This window comes from Diuraphis noxia, unplaced genomic scaffold (genome assembly GCF_037042655.1).
Source record: "Diuraphis noxia isolate RWA-SAM2 unplaced genomic scaffold, SU_Dnox_SAM2 contig0004, whole genome shotgun sequence".
In the NCBI taxonomy this organism is placed as follows: domain Eukaryota; kingdom Metazoa; phylum Arthropoda; class Insecta; order Hemiptera; family Aphididae; genus Diuraphis; species Diuraphis noxia.
In genome coordinates, this window is record NW_028301714.1 from 16,393,032 (window position 1) to 16,416,019 (window position 22,988).

General features: G+C 32.5%; 1 protein-coding gene across 1 annotated transcript in view; it reads right to left on the reverse strand.

The window, feature by feature from the left end:
• Lim1 (LIM homeobox 1) overlaps window positions 1-20,353 on the reverse strand; it is a 40,650-nt gene extending 20,297 nt beyond the window's left edge. The window contains exons 1-2 of the mRNA XM_015518143.2: window positions 19,176-20,353; window positions 13,080-13,278 (exon numbers count right to left, since the gene is read on the reverse strand). Coding sequence (XP_015373629.1) covers window positions 13,080-13,278; window positions 19,176-19,482 — 506 coding nt within the window. The 5' untranslated portion in view covers window positions 19,483-20,353. The remainder of the gene's footprint in view (window positions 1-13,079; window positions 13,279-19,175) is intronic.
• Between the last annotated feature and the right edge of the window lie 2,635 nt (window positions 20,354-22,988).

The window sequence follows — 22,988 nt, forward strand, 5'->3', positions numbered from 1 at the left end:
TTCGTGAAAACGATTAAATCAAATTTGTTTTACAAATCCACGTCGGACGAATAACCTTTCATACAACTATTTAAGTATATATAATCCATAATAATAACAGGTAGCACGCAACATACAACACTTTCAGAAACATAATACCTATTATGTATCGTCGGTCATATTATTAAAATATGATAAATAGCACCCGTGACCATAATATTTAAGTGTTATTAATAACTTTGATGGAGACAAACATATCGCGTGATTTATTTTTCAGAAGACTATACAATCCTTACCTATAACTTGACCACAGAATTCCTGTTATATTAAAACACTATGCATAAAACAATAAATGTTGAAGCATCCGTTTTCTTAGCAGTTTTAGTTTGCAGTCACCGCTGCAGCGTTGCAGTTGTGCAATAAGGTAAACCGAGCGCTATTTTTATTATTATAATATATTATGATGGTTGTAAATGAGTACCAACATTAAAATAATATATTATGGTTAGGTATATGGTGCAGCAGAAACAACGTGACTAATATTATACGTCTATTCACCGTCCGTTGACTATACGTATTCAAACGGAGCGTTACTGCGCTTTTAATTAATTTTAAATTACTCGAGCACGAGCGTGAATTCAACTTTTACAAGTATAATAAAAAAAGTCGAAATAAAACTAAATGGACAATTTATAAGTGCAAGCATACATTATCATAATATAATACAACTTATAACCGCCTACGCATATACAGGAGGTGGGTATATTTATATACATAAAAATAGGACTTAGCACGTGTTATATAGCTAGTGTACAATATTGAATATTATATAGTAATAATGTCTATCACACGCATTAAACTATGGTCTTATGGGTGCCTATGAATATATGAGCAACTACGTATTGTATAATACTATACGATAATATCGAGGCACAAGATGTAATAACAATAATTTACAACGACCGAAAAATGCGGTAAACTTCGTCCAAAGATTTGTGTTTCGGACGCCCGTATTGATATCTTCGAGTTTACGATATAGGTACGTACAATAATTTTATTATCATAATGCATACCTACCAATATAATATACGCGTTATAATATAATGGACCACGCGCGGTATACATATATTATGCATATATATATATAGTATATACACCGAAGAATTCGTGTCACATACATAATAATATATAGATATGATGTACATAAAATATAAAATTTTAATATCTCGCAACACACACACATACGGTGCTGTGCACGTGACGCGAGTTACATTTAATATGGACAAGCATTTTACCTATAAATATAATAATATTATTATTGTTATTATATAGGTAATATACGTATTACGTATTTATGTATTTGAGTGCGTATTTAAGTACGCGCCGATACCGACAACGAACCACTTCTTAAATCACGCCGGGAAGGAAGATAAACGAAGGGGAAAAAAAGGCGTAAGTCACATATTCAATATCGTACAGACAATGCGATAATATTAATAACAATTAATCAAAGCCAACTACACACACGCTTGGGTGCTCGTATAATGACATCACGTGAAACTGGTATTTACTTGGTAATTTCGTGTAAATTATCGGGCGTCCCGCGGGGTGTGTTTTTTTTTTGGTCCTTTCTCACACACTATCCATCGTTGTCTTATAGAGTGTATCATACTATATTATATATATTATACGCTATATTATACAGTTATAATATTTTTATGTATAATATTATGTTCCGTAATTTTTCTCCTTCGCGGGTAATAATATCTTTACCGCGCTGCAGCACAACACGAGGTGTGCCCATCGTCTTGTACATGCAGTATGACAGATTTTTTTTGTATAAACATACTTTATACACACTATACAGACACAAACACCATTGAGTATACGAATATAAATCGCACTCGACGATTTTTCTCACGAAAATATAGGCACTTGTTATGAAAAATACAGTTTTATTTCACACCGTTTGTCTTTGAGACGAGTCTAGCTGGTATGTATAATAACGATCACATCGTATATGTATATGTGCAGTGTATGTGTGTGTATTATACTCGTACATATGTATTTATATTAATATTATATAAAAATATCTTTATTAATAGCTCTGTTACATTTTTCGATAGCGCTGACTTAATTTATTAGTGCTGAATGCGATTTGCGTGAGAGCGATCGGGCAATAAATCTTGGGCGATTTCGGTGCGATTTTTCATATGGTTTTTATATCGGTCGTTGCTGGTTATCCGTTGCTGATTCGATTAGAAAAAATTAATCAGTCTAAACCACGTACGTGAATCATATTTTTGGTTTTATCTTAAGGTTCTGTTTTTTTTATCGAAATTAATTAATCAATGAACACTTTTCAAAAAACATAAATATAAGTTAAATTTTTTTTCGGATTAAGAGTGCTTTGAACTTTATCCTGAACAATATCCACATAAAGACGTAAATCGTAAATTTAGGCAAAAAGGTAAACCTACGAGTTCTAGAGAATTACTATGGGTCCTGGAAATAGTGCGAAAAATTACTAAGTAAGTAAAATTGTGAAAATCCATAAATATTTAATTTTATAAAGTAATTGAAAAATTTAATGTATTAAAATAATTACCTATATAGATCGATAGGTATTATTATTATTTCTTTTTAGTCTTAATTAATGGAAATAAAAAAATATTAAATTTACAATCCAAGTTTTGACGTTTATCCTAATTAGATGTTAATATATTATAGACATTTCTAAAAACAATGCATATTGCGCTTACTATTCTCGCTTTTATCATCTGCACTGTTGACAAGCTTCTATAAAAAAACAGATACACCGATAGTCTCTCAGATAGGACGAGATAGGACACAGTCGAGCTATATAAAGATAAACTAACCATTATGATTTTTGTCATACTTAAGCAGCCCTGATTATTACGGTATATTATAATATATTCGCTGGTACCTGTATTATAGTGATTATACTCAATTATAGTATTGCTTTAGTTTGCACTGGTGGCGTAGGCCCAAATCATAAATTCACACAGAAACGAATTACTGCAGCACGCGCGTCACTATACAGCTTTATTTCCCCCTTGTCATTCGGCTAGATATTTATCGTTCCCCCACTCGAAAATATTACAACGAAAACCAAAAAATAAAAAAAATACATAGTATTATAAATAAATGAAATTATTTCGTAGTCGTCATCGTCGTGTTCGGATACAATAAACTTCGGGTTATACGTATGCACACAGTGTACTGCTTCACAAATAATAGGTGTAATGGCAATTCGCAGGTAAGTACCCCCTTCATCACAAAAACGACCCAACATCGTGTGTATATAATATAAACTTGCATTTCGAGTTTGACACATGCACGTCGTGGTATAAACATTAACGTTTCTGTTAACGTTTATTATAATATACGATGTCTTAACACGTCGTTTCGGGTATTTTTCCGATTAATTATTATAATGTGAAACCGCCCGCTCGCTTTTCAGCCGCCACCACCACATGCGACCCTTTCTTATACACATACACACTAATAAATATGCTTAATATATTTGTATTTATGTATAGCTTAACACTATAGACCCTGGTGCAAACCATGCATAAATACGCCACGATGACGTACACATATATGGTTATTGGAATCATAACTAGCTGTTTCTTAAACATTTTCGTTATATTATGAAATCAAATTTAACTCCAAATATGAATTTACACACGTATATACAGTATATACTTTGATTTCAATAACACATATATATATATATAGCCAATAAGGTGATATAGTACTTACAGATAGGTATACACGTCTCAAGTATAACACTGCAGCAGAGATAATAAACTGCATGCAGTAAACGTTGCGTAAGATATATTACAATATACTATATTGTGATTATATATATTGTCAGACAAAATTAATTTTTATACGTGGAAACATCTTTACTCGACTATTTATAGGTATGTAATGTATATTATATTATTCAACCCCGTCGTTACCATCATAACATAACGAACTAATCGCTTCAGGAATTTGGATTAAACAGAAATTCACATGATAAATCACCAACAAATCTATAAATTGCGATCGATATGTATTTATATTTTTGCGATCTATGCAGCACACTGTATATTGAACATTATATTAAACGCGTTCGAGGGGCGAGGATGATGCCCCCAAGTAAGTATATAGGTACATACACAGACGAAAAGGGAACAGGATGATGGAAAGATAACGGACGCGCATCTATAGCGTGAAGAGGAAGAGAAAAAAGTGCAGGTCGCGCGATATCCGGACAAGAATGAGAAACAATAGACTTATAGGTAGGTTATATATATTACAAACGCGCGATGACAAACAAAAATTGGCGGCCACGGTCGTAGGAGTGGAAAAAAATTTCCGACGCTTCGGATAATACGGCGTATACCAACCTGCTCGTATAAAATGTATTGCTGCAATATATATTTATATACATTATTAGGTACCTACCTATATATAGCACGTAAAAAAAAAAAAGGAAATGGCGTTTTTCGTCGCACGGGAAAATAACCTACAGGGGGGTGTTTAGCGATTTGCTCTCGTCTATCCGCTTCACGGATCGTTGCTGATAAATATTTGGACGTGCGCGAACCGCGACCGTTGCACGATGAGATATTATTCGTCGACAGTGAAGAAAAAAATCAATAATAATAAAAAAAAAAATCAATAATTTTTGTATCGTCGTTGTCGTCTCATTTGCCGCTGTAGTGCGACATCAGTGCGCGGTGGAAAATTATAGCCGGTTGTCTTTGAGCCGAAAATCGTGCTCACTATACGTATGATGCATTCATGTGATGTTCATGGTGTGTGTGTGTATACGTGATAAATCGGGGACAGACCTCAGCAGGAGTTTTCAGGTGATGGATATAAAACTAAAATTGCGCTCATCAGACCGATTACCCAACTGTATTATTATATACGCGCGCGTTATAATACGATAATGACGACTTCCCGTCGCTATTTTATCCGCCATGTCATAAGCATGCGCAGGCCTCTTTTTCAGGATATGCAGAAGGCTGATAATGCATGGCGCACCCTAAAAGGTATTTTAAGCTTGAAAATTCTGACCAATATACTTACACAATAAACAAATGCTGAAATATCTACTGTTTAATTTAAAAAAAAAAATTATCATATGCCATGACAAAATGCAAAAAGTATACTTATATGTATTTCGTAAATACTTGATAGTTGATAACTGATAACTGGATGTTTCAATTTTCTAGATTCAATTTTTGCCCCTTAAAGAGCTTCAGGGTATACAGCTGCATACATAATACATTTTATGCATTCTATAAATTGTATCTGTATATACGCTAAATTGACTATTGAGTACCTAACATTAGAATTAAACGCTCGTGGTTTTAAATGTATTTATATTATTCCTTACGACCGCAGAAAATGGTTCTAAACGCCGTATATATATAATATATAATATATAGATATTGGCATGAGTTTGGAGTTAATCGTTTAAAGTTGGGGGGAGGGGGGAGCAAGATTTTCAAATGAAACGTAGGTACATTAAATAATATTATTGATATTTATGTCATTGCGTCGCGTCACGTATCACACATACGAGCATACGACATGATGCTTTAAATAAAATTGTAGATAGGTTTATAATACTACATCTATATATTGTGTATCTACATACCTTTAAGTATGTGTAGATACTCTGTATTAGTTACGTGGTTATTACGTGTGTCAAGTGTTAAAAAAAAATTGTACATTGTTTAGTAACTATTATATTATTGCGATTATTATTGTTGGATATAATTATTATTGACGACTCAATATTACATTAAACATTCACATTAATACATTATTATTACATATACCCGTGCATGAGTGTGAAACGACTCTACTCTATGGCTCTATATTTTTATGTACACGAATAGTTATATTCACTGCAATATTTACCTATATATATAAGTCTAGATAAAAGCATTGTTGTTTACGTCGAACAATATATGCTAATCAGTCACCACATCGTTGTTGTTTCCTATAAAAATCGATTTTATCAGAATTTCACCAACACGCGTGGTGTACCGCGCTGTATTTATAATAATATTATACTTAATATTATGTATATTGTATGACTATAATACTATATACACATCGTACATACATTACGGCAGGTCTTTTGTATTCCCCGTGCGCGTAAGCATTATGATCAAATATTATTATAATATTTGGTATATGGTGCAATTGGTGCGTTTGGTGCGGTTGGATTATGCATAAGGCACGAAGTAGTGAAAAACGCCAACTATTATATCATAGATACACGAGTATATTAAAAAATAATGATATTTTTCGGCCTTTATAATGATCGATCGTAATGTTTCCGATGCAAATTAATTTTGATATGACTGTATATTGTCAAACGAAACAATACTGCTATTAAATATAGACATAGGAGGTATAATAAATACCTAATATGTAATCGGTGCACGTGCAATATTATATAATGTATAATATAAATTCGTATATACGCGGAGAATTGAATAGAAAATTTAAATTATTAATAATTTCGGATGGGATTAGCGCCATAAAAGTCTGTCGATAAAAAAGAGAAAAACTTTTTCGTTTAATGTATTTTTTCCATTTTTTCCATTTATACAATGATACTATATCTCCGTATAATATATATTATATTATATAATTTAATACCTACTGCAACTGCACTGTGTATAATACTGTATAATATATATCTTGTTATTGTTTTATTTTTTCCCGTTTCTGGACGGTTGAACTTCGGAAGGGGCGATAGTGGGAGGGTGTAGAAAAAAAGTTTAACGTCGAGACGATACGCGTTCGTATATATTAGGACCGTGAGGGCAGGGAGAGAATGAACTCTATAGGCCGATTGCGTTCGCGAAAAAAGTAAAGACATATATATATATATATACATATATGTTTGGAAAACGGTTTAAAATGCGAGAGCGCAGCATTAGTATGCACAGTAGGTATATATATGTATATACCTAAAACGAACTCGGAATTTCCCTATATATTTGGTTATGTGTGTGCGTGCTTCATATATGTATGTGTGTGTGAGCTTATATACATATAGCTCACGGCGCCCTCTTTGTGTGCGTCGGCTGCGGCTGTAGCGCTGATAAAGCACGGTGCTTTATCCGTTAAAATTGATTCGGTGGCGTATGCTGCGGAATAAATAATAAGTATTTATGCGTGCGAAGAAAATACAAATTTATTATTGTTGTTATTATTATCATTATTATTACTACTATGGTACCTGCTCAAACGAATTAATTATCAGGGACGTGGTGTTCTCAGATTTTATATATGAGTATATTTTATTTTTTTTATTATTATTTTATATATTATGTAAAAAATTTACACATTTTTGTAGCATATAATTTTCTTCTGCATTGTATTACAGGACCACGAGGAGTTATTTTTCTACTATACTTGAATCAGTTGAAGTAAACTACCTAGAAAATGGCTTTTGTTTTATAGGTATACATAGCTATAATTGCAAGCTGTGCCTAAGAATTTAAACAAATAACGAACGATTGCTATTAGGTACACTCAATAACCACCCATTTTCTGGTTCTAGTTCTGATATCACATATTATTATCGTACCATTTGACTTAACTAGTATGTAGTATAGTACAGTTATTATACCATCATCTACGCTATCAAAATGCATGCATATAGGTAAAATATTCCATCATTCTATTCATACATTTAAATAATAATATATTTAACAACTATAATAGAATAAAAAAAGTCACAAATACATTATACATAATATTCATAACTTTTCAACTCTTGATTGAAATTTAAGGACGCTTCAATCATTACAAGATATACGAGACGACCTACTTATATATTATGCAGATTGCATATTCACATTGGAATATTAGATCATTATGGGATATGCGTACAGATTAGATCATAATAATATTCGAGTGCATCATTTTAATGTAAGTAAAAGGTATTCAATATATATACATATCTGAAACGCAGTATTTTTCTAACAATTTTATGATATATGTAATAATAAGAACTCTATAGTCAATTTTTTTATTGTTTTCTGGCAAACAGGCTCTTATAATATAAAAGCTTTTGCAATTATATACCTACTTGTCACTCGCGCAGAATGAATATGATAATACATTATACTATATTAAACAAGTCGATGATGGATTGGACATACATTTATTTGTAGAAGTATTAAAAGTACCTACATTATTATAATGTGCAGTAGTGCGATATTACCACACACGGAGAAAGAATTTTCAGCGACGTATCACATCACGCATAATAATACCAATACGCGCGAGTGTATATAAAGAGAGGATCTGGATGTAGGTACCTATATATATATATATAATAATACATATGTATTATAATATATTATGTTATATAATACATTTCTATGCAGCGCTAACGCCGCACACAATAAGGAGGTAGTGTGGCGAAAAAAAAACAATCCCGAGAAGTTTTGCGTTTTTTTGCCCTCTCTCCGTTTGCTGCTATTTACTCATTTATTCACAGGTATAAACATATACACTTCGTACACTATACATATATATATATATATACTTATATATAACAATAACAACATATTATATACACATCGTATATTATATATATATGCCTACTTATAACAATGCCCACCACAAAAACGACTATGTACACAATATTATTATTACACCCAGCTCACACACACACACACGCGCGCGGGCGCGTAGGTAATAATAAAAGGATCATCGGCTATCGCGCGTATTGTATGCAAGCGGGAAGCGACAGCCCGCGAAAACGTCGGGCGTTTGTATACACAAAACCGCGTTGACGGATGGATGGACGGATGGACGGACGGAAAAGGCGCGCGAGTACAAATAACACGAGGTTTATACACGTATAGGTACGTACATTATTATTATTATTATTATAAACATATATATAATATCATACAGTTTCGGTGTATCGGTCGCAGTACATATTGTTCGGGGGCAGATGCAACCGATACGTGTAGCTGCGATCCCTCTTTAAAATAACATCGAAAGAGAGCTTATACGTGCCCATGTATAGGAAATCGCGAAGAGCATGATATATATATATATATATATATATATATATGTATATTATATACGCGGGGTATTGGCCAACTCCCGACCCATCTCCCGCATACAATATGTATATGATCCGTATAAGGTACCTAACGTCGAAAAACGGGGTCTCGTCAAATTGTCAACTCGGCGCGGTTCGATTCACACAATAATATAACAACAATGTGACAAACGCGTCGGTTATATAGTCCGTATGACCGTATTATTCTATTACTATTATAATAGGTAACCGTTTTAATATAACATGTAGTTTTATACTAGCTGTAGAGACTATATATATATATATAGATAAACCACAGAATGTTTATATATATACTTCAACAACCGTCATATTATGTAAAAATATAAAAGTATGGTTATTGTTAACTATATATTATAACTATTATTAATCTTCTAAATAACTAAATTTACTAAATAATAAATCTATCATAGTTGTATTATTATTGAGAATCAGCTGCTGTAACAACTAATTGATTTTTATGTTTAATTCGAAAAAAAATATTAGGTTAAGTTTAAATCAGCTTTATACGTATTACATAGCGAATATAATAAATAACTGCATAATATGTTAGATAACTGAAAACAAATTGATAAATTATTAAATTTTATTTGTTTAATCACTTTGTATCAGCGCGGCGTTTAATGATTCAACAAAACTTTAAATGAATATTTATTACTATGCAAATGTATAAAAATACTTATTGTTTGAATGATATCATGTCACGGAGTAGGGTTATATACGAATTGTTGTAATATGTGCATGTAGGTACAACTGTAAAACTATACCATCTATATATAATAAATGCACATAAACCAACTATATTACTAATTACTAATTTGGGGTACTTATAAGAATAATGGAGAGATATGGGTGTTTAGCAATAACTAGGTGATATTTAATGTCGAACTATTTTACCAACAAATTATATATGTAAGTACATTTTTTTTCGATCCACGCGTAGATACGCGTGTTGTTTGTTTTTAACGCGCGGGCGTCTCATCGACACGAACGATCGAATAATAAAATAGTTATATCATATATTATTATTATGTACAATAATAGATTCTTCACATTTAAAAAGTCAGCGGGCACGCGACTTTTTTAAATACCGATAATAATATATATATATTACATATAGATATATGCCGTATCAGCCCGTACAAACCATATTCATATAATATATATATAGGTATACATTTATAAATATATATATATATATATATATATATATATATATATATATAATATGTATACAGCGATTGTTTTTGAGCCCATTTATATACATAATATATACTCAAACACTCACACGCGAATTGTCCCCCTTTTGTATTTTCCGGCAAATATATATATATATATATATATATATATATATATATACATGCACATATACATATATATTATAAAATATATACGGTGATGTACGCATGTACAGAAAACCCGAACGTATATAGTGTAATAAAAACCGAAACGGCGGCGGCATTGTGTATAGGGTTTTTATGGTTGCGGATCACGGATTCACGACGACGACGACGACGACGAAGAAGAAGCGCTTGCGAGCGAGAAAGAGAAAACGGCCGCGGCGTACACGGCGGATATATTGTATTATATATTATTACAGTATGCTGCCGGGCGCCATTTTGTCCCGAGCCGCTCATCGTCGAGGGTTCCGTCCGAATTGATTGCGCGCGCGTTTACGCTCGTCGTAATACATATAATATATACATATATATAATATGTATAAGCGCCATGTCTTCCACTCGTCCACTTTTATCACAACTATCTATAATATTATTATATGCTAGCTGTAGATATAACCACGGTTTTTGTATAATATTATATCGTAACGCGGTTATAATATATAGGTATATATATATAATAATAATATTCAATAGTAGATATATAATATATAACAATATAACTGTGGCTGCAATTGTGTACGATATTGAAACGTATATAGGTATATTATATTACGTTCCGCTGAAATGTATATTTATAAATATGATGTAGTATATTATTATATTATTATATATAATTTAAACAAAAGTGGGAAGTTAATGAACGAAGTTTACCTGAATTAGTTGAGTATTGGAATACAAAATATTAATTTATAGACGAAAAAGTACATGTAGGTAATTACGAAATAAATAATAATATTTTTAGCTTAAAAAGTTAGCAGAAAATAATATTATATCCGTATATACTAAACAAATGACCGACTATTATTTATTTAACGCAGTTAAATAAAAATGATGATGTATTTTTTATTTTAATTATAGTTAACTGACACTATATTATGAATAGTCTTTCTATAATTTAAAGTGGTCTGCAGCTCTAAACTTTTAATTTTTAAAACCTATGTATATAATCATTTAGTTAAAAATTCAGCCTTTATACTATAATTTCTTCTTATTCCGGCACACTGTGTACATAGTGGTTTAGGATATTTGTATAGGTATGTATTTGTATACATATTAAATAATTTATTAAAAATAAATAAGTACAATAAATTGTTTTACTTTTATATAATTTAAAATCATCGTCTACAGTGTGAATAAACAAAAGATATAAATTTTTAATACCGCTATATATTTATATTATGAACGTCGTGGTTGAATTTAATTAGTAAATTAACTAAATAGTTTGGAAAAAAGTTTTTAAAAAAGCAGCTAAAATATAGTAAGTATAAAAGTTATTCAAATATATTAAGGGCTGGCAACAACTATACAAAGATCGAGCTACCCGCAAGTAAAGTTTTAAATCTAAAATATTGATCTAAAAACTATTTAGTTTCATGCATAATAATACACAGTATTAAAAAAATTGAGAACGCTTTAATCATACTGTTTACACATTTCCATATACCTACATAATATATTACAATAACAGATAACTGAAGTGCTACACATTATATTGGGTAAAATATAACAATATTTTACGAAGTCATTAATTATATCGTTTATCTGCAATCCTAGCTAGTCTAAACACCATGTCCAAACTTTTTGAACGACCTGTATGTACATATAATATATACTCCAAAAATATGTAAGCAAATACAAAATTGACATGTTGATCTCAATTACATTATTCGATTAGTATATAGTTGGAATAATATAGTATAATATATTAATATGTACCTATTATATATAATACGGTGTGTTTATTCTAATAAGAAATTTTGAAAAAAAAATGAAAATACAAAAACGGCTGTATTATATTATAATATACACCGAGGGTTTCTTTTTTTAACCATTTTTTTCTGTACAAGGCATTTATTGGCCACGTGCCAATAACATACAAATGGATATATATATAATATTCATAAGGTATATCCGTTTCAATGTAATGCTAACAATTTTGGCACTCGTACGTTACTATATATATGCATCAGAGCGCATATCATAACTGCACCATAGAAATATGTGCATGTATGTGTTACACTGTGTATAGAGGTGGCGTAAAATCACCTATTATATATACATATATATATTAAATAATATATTATATTGCGAGTTTCAACGAATGTTTTCTGTTTCAAGTATATATATATATACACATAAATATGGTAAATATAATGCCATATATCCACCCACGGACAATATCCCTCCCTGAAGCGGCGGAGCCAGCAAAACGTTAGTTACGCGCGGTATACGAATCGTAGGCGTTTTTTTTTATTGCGCGCGACGTCATATGATATTAATAAAAAAAATTTCAATAAAACGATGTCGTAAAAACGCGCCCATTATGATACTTTAATATTATCATTGTCTATACACCGTATATAGTACCGTAAATGTATACGTTTCGAATTTAGTTCCTCGCGTATTATAGTTTGAGACTTTAAGTATCGATTGTGGGAGCATAATATACCTATATCTATATATGCGATATTGTACGAAGGTCGATTATTCAAATACATAATATTTTATAAACGTATATATAATATAACCGCGATGCGGAAAAATCCTCTCACCTGTAAAAGTCGGGCTTGCACAATATCTTGCCGTCCCTGCTGTAGCATTTGTCGGACAACGTGCCGTGACAGTCAGCACATTTCACGCATTCAGCGTGCCACGCCCTGTCCAGCACGTTCAAAAGGAACTTATCCATAATGGGTTTGTCGCAACCCGCGCAACTCATCATCAGACTGCTGCACCGGCCACCGCCTCTGCCTGAAAACACACAGATAAAACATCAAGAAACGTGTCGTATAAACCGGTAAGTATCTATGTATATACATCACGATATACCTATAAAAGTATAAAGTAGGCACCTACTATTTATAGTATTATTATAATTATTAAAAAAAATCGCATATACTCACATGCGACATATTCTGCGTAAGCCCTGCACAACAAGCATACATATATTGGGACGGGGGATTGTACAGTGTAAAGCACTGAATATATTATCATTTTAAACTATTTATAATAAAACTTCCACTTGCAGAAATTCTCGCGCATTTGCTCATTCGTGTTCCGATGAATATTGAAGAAAAAATAAAATACACGATTCCTACATATAATACACAATAGCGGGTATACATACTTACGCGGCCGGGACACGGTCGTCATGCTCCAATTTTCGATCCAATATAATATATATATATATCATGTTATTATACGCGTTATTTCTGAGAAACCGTTTTTGGCGTATATATGTACACACACGTGCAGTACATACTAATAAAATGCGTTATGTTTATAAGTGTATAATATATAGTGTGTCGATAAGTATAGATACGTAAATCGACACTGTTTTGTCTAAATACGATGTGGTATACATACAATATTATAATATCGATCAGCCGAGCCAATGACACAATGGTATATATAAGTCGAAAATTTGAACCAGATTTTTTTGGGAAAAAATAGGTACTATAATAGTCTATAAATCTCTCTCATTCTGTATTTACATGGCGTTGCACAACACAAATCTCGACCTACGATAAATTCGAAACATTATATTATTATCATTCTGATGCATTACTGATCCATAACTATCCTCAGCAGTCAGCATATAGCTAGTTTTATTAAAACTAAAACGATTTTCCCGTGATCGAAACATATATACACTATATACAGTGTCATGTGCTAGCGCACATCATCAGGTACGTGATTAGAAAAACAATCTTTATAATGTAGGTATACTATTATATTATGTAAAATATAATACATATTATAAAATCAGCAGTAAAACAATATATAATATTATATTATACATAGGTGTCAGGTTTGTATGTGTTGTTGGACTACGCTGCCATAGCCAATAATATATATATATATATATATATATATTTATGATCGCGTATAATACATTATAATAGAAAACCGCTAAAACTCGCGACGCCAATTAAACAAACGCGTGTTATAAGAAAATATATACATATAATATATTAATGCCAGCCATTATAGTATAATATCCATAATATTATACATGTGTTTATGATAGGTATATGCACAAATTATACACTCACACTCTAGCTCAAGAGTGTGTGCAAAAAGTTTGTGTATTCGCCGTGGGCAACACTGTCCTATTCTATACACAGTACACACATGACACTACAGTATAATATTATATAGTATATATCAACGTAAACTACACCTATATGCGCATGTACCTATATCATACCGCGTTTCAACAACCACACATAATATTATATTATAATTTAACTGGTATTTAAGTACATATCTAACACAATACTATATTGATTTAATATGTCACACACGCGTTTTTCAACGCATTCAGGAAATCGTGTATTATGATAGTTAATAATTGTCGTATGATCAGGTTAGGTTAGGTAATACGTACACATCATTGCGCGAGCGATTGATTCGCATCAATCGTCTTAAATATGGTCTCGTCAATAAACACACGCATTACCTATATATTCAATTCACACGTTTATCGTAATGTGTTTACCTACGTCAAACTAAGCACCTATGACTATAATCTCCCCCTTTTTCTACTAAATAGACCATATACACATTTATTATTTATACACTTTTTTAATGATACACTATTACTATAATGGTGATGGAAATATATATGGGCACATGTTATCCGTATCCTACCAGAATTGAACAGGTGTGAGTAAAAATGATTACTATTGTATAAATTTCACCCCGAAAATGACTATTTAAAATGTATAAGAGAATGAGGTTTATTGATTTATTAAACATTTTTGTATTGCAGTTAATTTATGTGTATTTAAATTTAGTTACGTTTATTTTAGTTTGTATTTAATATATTGATAGGTCTCTATACTGATAATTGTAGTATTATATATGTTTGAATAAAGAGTAACAATTTTATTATTTAGTAAACTACTAAAATTCAAAAATATTATACTTTGTTTCATGTTTGTATCGTCAAATGATGAGCAGACAATAAATTATTAGAATTATGATGTGTGATAATTATGTATGAGTAGGTACTGTGTAAGTAAATCTGCATTAATAATATACATATAGTTAGACATTAAAATATGAACATCTACATTCTATATTATATAGGTACTGTAACAGTTTCAAAAAATTTGATATATTTCTATTAAATTTGAGCTTTATTTAAAGCATATTTAAACAAAATGTGTACAATAGACATTTTTATTTTTATTTCGAATTTATGTATGTATAAATACCTAGTACCTACACCTAATATTGCTGATAACAAATGTATATTATTAATTACGATATGATTCAAAATGCTGAGACGTACAACTTTTGGCTTCTTGGCTGAATCAATATACATAATATGTATATATTACACATATAGTCACTTTGAGGTAATGCATATATATATAACTATATATTATTATATACCACAGTCGGTGACCGGTGGGTCGGGTGGTATTATATAGTGGTCGAAAAAAAACGCCTGTGCGCCGTACATGCAGGATTGCTAGCTGTGATTGTTATTGTACGCGTTGAGTTATATAAGTCGATCATCCGTAACGAAGACGCCACGAGCCCGAGCTACGCGTGCTTCGGCCTGATAGACTGTATACGTATTATATTTTTTTTCTCCGTCTATATACATGGCATATCGTTATAGACGTATCGCGCGAGAATAAAAAACAAACTGTCCGTCGCCATCGTCCGCTCGATGACCACTATTTTTTGACACCGCACGCTACAAGTCGAGTTACGCACGAATAGCCGTCGTTAACCCACCGCGCGCCGTCGTCTCGGCCAGCGACGACAAAAATCAGAAAAACGTATGCGCGCACACACACACAAACAAGATGAGTACATATCTATATGCACATACATACATACTATGTGTACAATAAAACGGACGATGGAAGAAAAAATACTCGGAAAATTATCCGTCGTCATGTTACGGTGTGTCTTTTGGAATGCGCCGACTGTATAATATAATAATGTAATGCGTTCAAAGAAAAAAAAAATTGTCTATATAGGTACACGCGCGAGAGATTCGAATGATGTTTGCAGCGACTGAACCAGCAGCAGCCTCGATTGTTAAGGAGTTATATATAGGGCTAAAAACATTGCCAAACAAATTCAAACGCTAAACATGAATATATTTATATTAGGTGTACAGATTTTCAGAATATTATTATGTAAGTGTATTATAAGAATTTATTAATGTAAATAAAGGTGGTGAGTGTCTAATAAATAATATAGTTTCGCGATTTATCGATAAATATAGCGATTGTTGAGTGATGGTTATAACTATATTAATGGCCATGTTTTCCTTCTTTATGATGAGTAGAAAAATTGTATATAACTTTAATACAGCTATATATAAAGGTATATTAGTATATATACATATATAAACGTGGTTGAAAAATACCTTTTATTAGATCATTAATTGTGTAAGCGATTTAAAATAATAAATAAAAACACGGGTTTTCTGTTGATGATTTATAGAGGTTTAAGCTTTTAATATTAAATCCATATAGTTGTGTGTAAAATTATATCATAATGTACAAGAAAATTGCAAGCGTAAAAATGTTTAATTTATTGAACATACGCAGTGTGAACTGGCTATAATACATATATATATATATATATCAAAATGTATCTATGTAGGTATACCTATATGCAACATGATCTGCAGTTTAAATAACATTACACGATTTACGTCTAAATATATTAAACTACATACCTATACACACGAGTAACTATATGCATTAAATATGAATCAGAAATTAAGTTTTAATGACAATCTATTATACCGTTTTGTTAAACATATCGCATTTTAATGGTTAGAAATATGAAGCAATAAAATGTGACAAAATTGATAATCCAAAAACTGAAGAAAAAAAAGTTTTAATTCCATTTCGATAATATAGGAATAGATAATCAAATAAAATGTTATACGTATTTCAATAAATTATGAAGATGTATATACTATAGCTGTATATATAATTTTTTCATAAGCAGATAATTTTAAATTTTGAAAATATGATCGTTTCCTAGAATATTTATCAATATCGAGAATTTCCCAACAACGCTTTCAATATAATAATATTTACATATTAACTGGTAATTGGTATTGATTTAAGTTTTTATTATTATAATACATATTACACATACAGATTTGTTACTCTATTCATCTATATGATCATCTACAATAGACAAAATAACATAATTAAGCTTTTAGAAATATTTACTCTGGCCGATACATAATTTCATATTATATACCTATTTTATATTATTTCTTTTTCCCATCACCGAATATGATGAGTAGATATTAATAATAGGATTTTGATTATTGATACTTTTTGGGGCTTTATGTAACCAGACTTCCAAGCTTAGACTTCTTTCCCGTATTATATCTCAAATTTGTATAATTGGATGGACGTTTCAACAAAAATCCTGATATTTAAATATAATATATCAATCTGTATACGCACATGTATTTTTTCTACTTAAATTGAACTATTTAATCAAGGTTACATTATCCAAATAGTTAAGATGTACCTAGAATCTAGATAGTATGGAAAGTTTGTTATACTTTTGTATAATATCGTGAGATAATATCACGCGATAAAAAAAACACGGATGTTTATGGAGATTTTCCAATTCTACACTCGGGAGAAACAACCAGCTTGGAATAGTGCGAGGAAGCACATGCTGCAACTTGTATAAATTTAATAAAATCTTCTATTATATATACTGTGTACTGCAGGTGCATAACCAATCGCGCCGAACGTGTAGCCTATTTTCAAGTATAATAAACATACATAATATTATATAGGTACAGCAGATATGTATATACACAGGACGCTGAGTTTTCGTGAGCCGTACGTGCGTATGTGTATATTATTACGTTATGCGGTTGCTGTTGGTCGTGTCGCGCCGTCCATATCTGTCCTTCGGACAGTTTCATATGTATGTATATATATATATATATATATATTCTCTCATGCACAATAAAAACGTAACGTTATAGGTATATATTATATAGGTAGGTACCTCTCTATACTTAGGTAGTGTACAAGATATTAATATACGTATGTATATACCTATACATACAACACTGCAGTATACGACGAACAGAGCACCAGAAGTATATAGAGGTATTGTGAGTATATCATATACTATATGTGTTGGTATAAACGTCACTTTTCGTTAAAAGATTCTCTTTTGACATGCATGACTGACAATTCGACGTATCGTGCCTACGACGACGGTGATTCTCTTTCTCTCTCTCTCTCTCTCCCTATCTACAGCCCGTCTCGTATATTTTATTATGATTCTATATAGATTTCGAGTTGCGGGGATGACAACGACGACTATATACGCGACGACGTGTCTGTCTTCCATACAGACGATGAGACACCGTGGGATAAAATAAAAAATAAAAATTCTATGTACGGCACGCATAATCATAATAATATATATCATATTATTATATTATAATATATATATAGAGAGATATTTTTTCCACCTATTTCATATAGAGGTAAGAGCAGTGGACAAACGGGTAGGAAAAATACGAGTATAATAGTCGAATTCAAAAGCTCACTCTAATTCTATTATAACAAACCTATAGTATAAATAATAATATTAAAAGTATATCCTGCAAAGGTACTCACTTATATTATGGGTCTGTGTGACCGGGAAGGACATATGAAACGGATGTGCCAAATGGTTTTGCGGGTTCAGCGGTGACGTGCTCCGGTTGGCGGACGTCGCGTACATTGGCTGTTGCTGGCCGGCCGCGGACGACGAGTTGCCGGTGGCGTTGGACGACTGGACGGGCAGACCGGCCACGGGCGGCCGGGCGGCCAACGGGTCCACCGCACCGCCGCCACCGGTTGTAGTGGCGCAGGTGGCGGTGGTAGTCGTCTCGTCTGGGTAGAACTGTAGGCCAAACGTGGTGGCCAGCGACGACGTGGCCATGTGGCCGCCGTGGTGCTGTGGACCGCCGACGCCCGTCGTACGGATCCGACAACCCCTGGCATAAGGCGGCTGGTGCACCGCCCCGGCGGCGTCCTGACCCACTGGCGTCGTGATGGCTGTGGTCAACCGGTGCCGGGAATGATCAATGCGCGGCCGTCCACCGGGCGACGGTTGGCGGTGATGCAGTCCGCCGCGACGTCGTTCCGTCCGCCGCGACTGCCGACGACAATCCTCTGCTACAGCGAAGACGGCGGCAGCGGCGGCGGCCGGTAAAGCTGCTAGCACGGTAATAGCGCGGTGATGACCACCTGCAGACGAAGCGACGTATCATACGCGGCGCACACTCGAGTTCAAATATCACACTCGTATTTATTTTATGAGATCAAACTGCAACTGTCACACCAACTGATTTGCAGCTTATTTCAATTCCTTCCGTTTCTTATAATTTAATATTGTATAGTACAGTTGTGGGCACCTCGTGCGTGTTAAACGATCGATGGCAGTGCCGATACCCGCGCGTATACCGACGACTACGGACACGTGTGTTAGCGATCGCGAGTAAAAAATAAAACCCGAAAGGATAATATAATATTATAGTTTGTTTAGACGCGACGAAGACGTAAATGACAATAATACGATTATTGTTCGCGGTTAAAAATAAAATTGTTAAAAAAAATAATAGAGCCGATGTATTACGTGCACAGTGAAATAGGTATACGTATTTTAATATTAATTTTATTCGCGCGCGCGCTCGCCGAACTCAACAGCAGCGGCCAGTAGTACCAGCAGCGGCAGCGAGAACAGCAGCAATAGTCGACCGATGCGAAAAGCCGGAAACCGAACACTGTCGTGGTGTGCCGTGCTCGGAGCAGCGGTGCGCGTATGTGCCGCCGCCTGGATTCGGTCGCGGCGGCGCGGCGTCTATGGATGTGGCGGTGGCGTCCGCGGCGGTGGGACGGTGGGAGGAGGGGCCGTGCGGCAAGGTAGCGAGACCGCCGTTGGTCGGCACGGGCGTCACGACGCCTCTCGGCCGGCCCGCCTTCTCCTCCCGACGCATTGGCGTGCAGTGCTACCGCGGCGGTCGTCACGGCGACGACGGCGGCCGGTGACGAAGACCCCATCGCCGCCGCCGCCGGTTTTTTCTCTTCCTGCCTCCGCCTCCTCATCGTTATCCACCGTCTCCTTCGCCATCTCCCACTTCTTCTACATCTTCTTCTTCGTTTCGTTTCGTTTTTTCGCTCCGTTTCGTTATACAGTCTTTTTTCTCCCCTCCCCCAACTGACGGATCGTTCCACTCTCAGCCGCGACAGCACTGTCGACGGACCGTTCACGTTCGTCTCTTATTATAATGTTTCCTCTGCGCCGTGGCCAAAGACGCGTAATACCTATTTGTTGATTATTATTATTATTATACTATATCCTAATTATTCGAAACCTTTTTTTTACGTAGGTACTTACTTACAATTTCTATCACTAGGTATGCCATTATTATACCAATAGGTGCTCATTAGATATTATTATTTATTTTAAAAATATAAATGATGTCAATCGACTATAGTATACCTTAATATAATGTGCAGGATATCGTAATAAATATATGTAGCTAGGTCCTTTAGGTCTCCTTATTAGGTTTATTTTATATTCAATATATACGGTGGCCTAAGTATTGCTATATTATAAAATATTAAAATTATTATATTGTATATATATATTTTTTTTTTTAAAGATTTTTTCCTAACTTTGTGATAAAATACGTATTCTTATATTTTAATGCAGGTATATTATAATATTATACGCGCACGATTGTATTTAATACTTATATAAACGCCCACGTATGCTTAATATAATAATAATGGCGTCAGCGATACATAAAAGTAGTATATTAATATAGGTAGGTATATAGGTATAGATAAATGTTTCTATAGGTCATTATGTATTTATATCTACCTATATGTAGCTGCTATGCATTATATTGGAGCGATCATGACCGTCGTTGTAATAATTACTATAATATATTACTATAGCTAGGTATCTGGTACAATATAGGTGCTTGTATATAATGTATATGATGATACACCTATATTTCAAATTATAACTTTTATTCGTTTTCAGGTACCTATCTATTGTTAGATAATATAATAATTGTATTTATAAGCTAGTTATTATATATACCTAATATATTTTCCTCCGATGGGATTTGATACTGCAGTAATACATGTATTCATCTGCTTTTTATTTTCTTCTTAAAACAAATATATGCATATATTATATATTATATTTATATTTTTCTTCCTGCAGTTTCTACAAGTCCATAAGCCATTTCACCTAAATATTTTCGAAGTATGAAATGTCCACACTCTGTAGCATATTATCAATTTCAGTACTTATATATATATCTTCCTAGAATATTAATTGTCTATGTATTTAATTTATATGCCCACGATTGTGAAGTTTGAAATTTGAAATCAATTAAAATTAAAAATAATTATGATAAAGATAATTTTTTATAATGATTTAGAACTAGGTATACCTATTACGTTTTATGTTATTATATAAAACTTACCATGGTAGTTTATAAAATTAAAATATATTGTTTATATACCTATACTGCAAATAATTGCACATGATATAATTTAATAGCAAAGAAAATAAGATTAATCATGATAATCATTATTATTTGCATTTAATATATTACATTATTAATAGCTTCATAAAAAATTCAGAAAAATAATCATAAGAACTGTTCAATACAAACATATTATATATATAATAATAGTCACATAATATTTAGGCAAAAATCTTTATATACCAATGCTAATTATTAATAAATTATTATTTATGTATATATTGTATTGTATTCTTATACATATGCAAGCATTAAACTTATTAATCTATGTAAGAGATATATAAATTCTATATTATATGATAATGGTATAGGTACTTACACATAAATAATACAAAAGATTGTGATAATGTTCATATGACAGTAAGCACTATATATTATAATATATACATATACTTATATATAAGTAAAGATCATATTATAATAGTGCATATTTCGTGCAATAATTATTCACAACCACTATATTATTTATGTTTGTATATAATATGTACATGTACCTATGTATATTACATACATATGTAATAATATAATTTACATATTATATACCTACATACCTATCCACAATATATAGTGCAGCAGTATAATATACATGACCGACAACCAGCATAATATACTTTTTATGATAATCTTTTATGCGAATGAAATTATATTTCGTGAAATTGAGTTCCATAATGTGCTAGAACATAATACCTATTATGTATATAAAGTATATCAGTATATATGTATAACTAAGTTACACGGTGGTGTAATATGTTTAGGTGTGAACATGCTGTGGTAGATATATAATAACTACATAATATAGAATTTAAAGAATTTTTCTAGTTTAAATATTTGCATTATCCGTAATTGTATATGGATATAATTTCAATGTACCTGTGTAAAA